Source organism: Primulina eburnea, chromosome 3 (assembly GCF_022965805.1).
Source record: "Primulina eburnea isolate SZY01 chromosome 3, ASM2296580v1, whole genome shotgun sequence".
Classification (NCBI taxonomy): Eukaryota; Viridiplantae; Streptophyta; class Magnoliopsida; order Lamiales; family Gesneriaceae; genus Primulina; species Primulina eburnea.
In genome coordinates this window covers 50,785,681-50,788,079 of record NC_133103.1, presented here as the reverse complement: position 1 = coordinate 50,788,079, position 2,399 = coordinate 50,785,681, and the positions used below count along the sequence as shown (strand labels likewise).

Genomic DNA, 2,399 nt, shown 5'->3' with positions numbered 1-2,399 from the left:
CGTTGCATTTTTTTTATTAATCTTCAAAAAAGTATATCCCAAAATATTTATAAGAATATTGAAAACAATATATGAGAGAATTCACGCTAAAAGCAAACACGTGAGCACAAATTCACTCAAGTAAATATCTGCAATTCAAAGGATTACTTTATTCAATATTTGTTTTTTTTTTCTTGAAATGTTATTCAATATTTGTTGTAAATATAGTGTATCATACATACATGTATATATATAATTATAAATAAATAAATATTCAAGCCTCTCTACCCAATATCCAACTAAAGGGAACAGTAGCTTGCTTTCCCAGAGCTTGTGCCCTCTCCTCGAACTTCCTATATCTCGGAACTAAACCGCAAACATAATCCTGCGCTTTACGCCCCTCGTCGGAGAGCCCCGTCAAATTCTTCACACCCCATCGGTCGACCAAGAATTCCATAATGTCGGTATAGTCTCTGGCAGTGTATACACCTATTCGTTGCGCAACGGCGGAGTAGTTACTGAAAATATTTTCATCCACGCCATCGTACAACATGTGGGCTGGCATTACGATTTTCTTCTTCATCATGTCAGCAAGACTCCTCATCGTGCTATCCGGATCGATCTCAAAGAGCTTCTCAACAATTTTTGTGTAGGCAGCTTCATGGCGTTTCTCATCTGCGGCAACGATGCCACAAATCTGAGCCAGTTTTGTGTCCCCATATTTTTTGGCAAGCTTAGCTGTGTTTCCATGAGATATGAACGTTGCCCTTTCTTGAAATGACACGTAGATAAAGCAAAGATACGGGTTGTTCTCCGTGCTTATATCCTTTTAATGTTAAAATTCAAGTTAACAAGGTTAATTAAAAACTCAAACGGCACGCAGAGAATAAGTTGATTATTAATTGCATGCTATTGTATAAAAGTAAATAAATATTACCATCCCGGAACCAATCAAGTATTGTACGGTTTTCTCGATTTGTTTCGTATCGACACGTCCGGAGAGATAGAGATATCGATTGAGAAGATCACCGTGTCTGTTCTCTTCGGCGGTCCACCCTCGGATCCATATAGCCCAAGGCGTGGGGCTAGAACCAGTCTCATCTCGGATTCCATCTAGTGTATTGAGAACTGTCTGATAAGTTGGAAGTGCTTCCTCGGTAATCATGTTACCAACCAATGAAACTAAACAGTCATCTGGGATCTCTTTGGTTCTCTCCCTCAGTTCTTTGACCTGATCCACGAATCCTTCGGAAGTTGAGTCGGGTAAATAGTCACTCGGCTGCCAAGATTTCTCGACGTCTTTTAGTATCACCAAGATATTGTTTTCAGCCCAATCATGTAGCTGTGTAAATATCTCACACTTTTCTTGTGGCATGGAGTGAGTCACTTGGTCGAGAACTTTTTTTGGGGGAGAGAATGGTTTTTTAAGGTTTATCACCTCCCTACGATCCATAATTCAACGAAGCATTTAAAAAACATAGTATTATCAGGCATTAACAGACATGAATATTGGTTTGTTTAAAGAAAGAAAAATTGCATTTTTTTAATCTGCATATTTAATTTTGTGAGTTTAGTCTCAAACTTCAGTTTTAATTATCTATTGTTTGCTTTGTTTTTGACATAACACCGATCAAGAATTGATGTGAATCACGTGAAGTATCACATTAAATATAAAACATACAAAAATTGTCAAAAAAATGAAAAATACTCGATTAAAATTGAATTAAATTACATTGGTTATATAAGAACGACAATGCAATTTTCCTGATTTAAGACAAGAAATATGATTATTTTTTCGAAAGAAGACTCCATGCAGTTGCTTCCATGTGGAGTAGACAAAGTTAGACCTTCGGTTCCCCCATACTCCTATAGATATCCACATCCTAATAAAAAGACATAAATTAGAATCAAGAAAGATACTTGGGAGAAGAATGAACTTTCGACGCCACCGCGGAAACTTCTTGAGAAGATCTGATCTTAACAGAATAAGGAAACGGAGACATCATCTTGTGGGGATTCAAAGCAAGATTAGCTATAAGTGCCATTTGATTCCTTGCGTAGAAGTTGTCGCAAAAAAACCAGCTGATTTCTGATTATCTTTTTACTATAGTTAATGGATTTTATCATAAAGATTACGATGATCTTTGAATATGATTTTAAGAAGAAAGATGATAATGAAGCAAGGAAAATAAACAAGTGGATGGTGCAGACTCTATACATAGAAGGGTTTAAATAACGCAATACGAGGTTAAAATAGGGAAAAAAGTATGCATCTTATAATTTCCAACTAATTTTACAGGAGAAAAAAAAAACCAAGAAATAGTTAATGATCATATTTGGATTAATGTCAATGAGCAGTAACAGCGGCATGCGTACTATAAAGATAAATTAAACAAAATATAACTTGTTTTTATGTTGAA

At 35.8% G+C, this 2,399-nt stretch overlaps 1 protein-coding gene across 1 annotated transcript; it reads right to left on the bottom strand.

Moving 5' to 3' along the window:
- Positions 1–230: 230 nt before the first annotated feature.
- On the bottom strand, positions 231–2,172 carry LOC140828550 (stearoyl-[acyl-carrier-protein] 9-desaturase, chloroplastic-like). The gene is made up of 3 exons (XM_073191482.1): positions 1,900–2,172; positions 917–1,421; positions 231–805 (listed from the first exon to the last, which is right to left on the bottom strand). The coding sequence occupies exons 1-3, from the start codon at positions 2,022–2,024 to the stop codon at positions 254–256; spliced, it is 1,182 nt and encodes a 393-aa protein (XP_073047583.1). The 5' UTR covers positions 2,025–2,172; the 3' UTR covers positions 231–253.
- Positions 2,173–2,399: the final 227 nt, after the last annotated feature.

Excerpts from the sequence above, each read along its gene's own strand:
- LOC140828550 (XM_073191482.1), bottom strand. The coding sequence starts at position 2,024 with ATGGCACTTATAGCTAATCTTGCTTTGAATCCCCACAAGATGATGTCT. Across the intron at positions 1,422-1,899 it reads AAAGTTCATTCTTCTCCCAA|GGAGGTGATAAACCTTAAAA; the intron begins GTATCTTTCTTG and ends TATGGATCGTAG. Across the intron at positions 806-916 it reads ACTTGATTGGTTCCGGGATG|GATATAAGCACGGAGAACAA; the intron begins GTAATATTTATT and ends TAACATTAAAAG.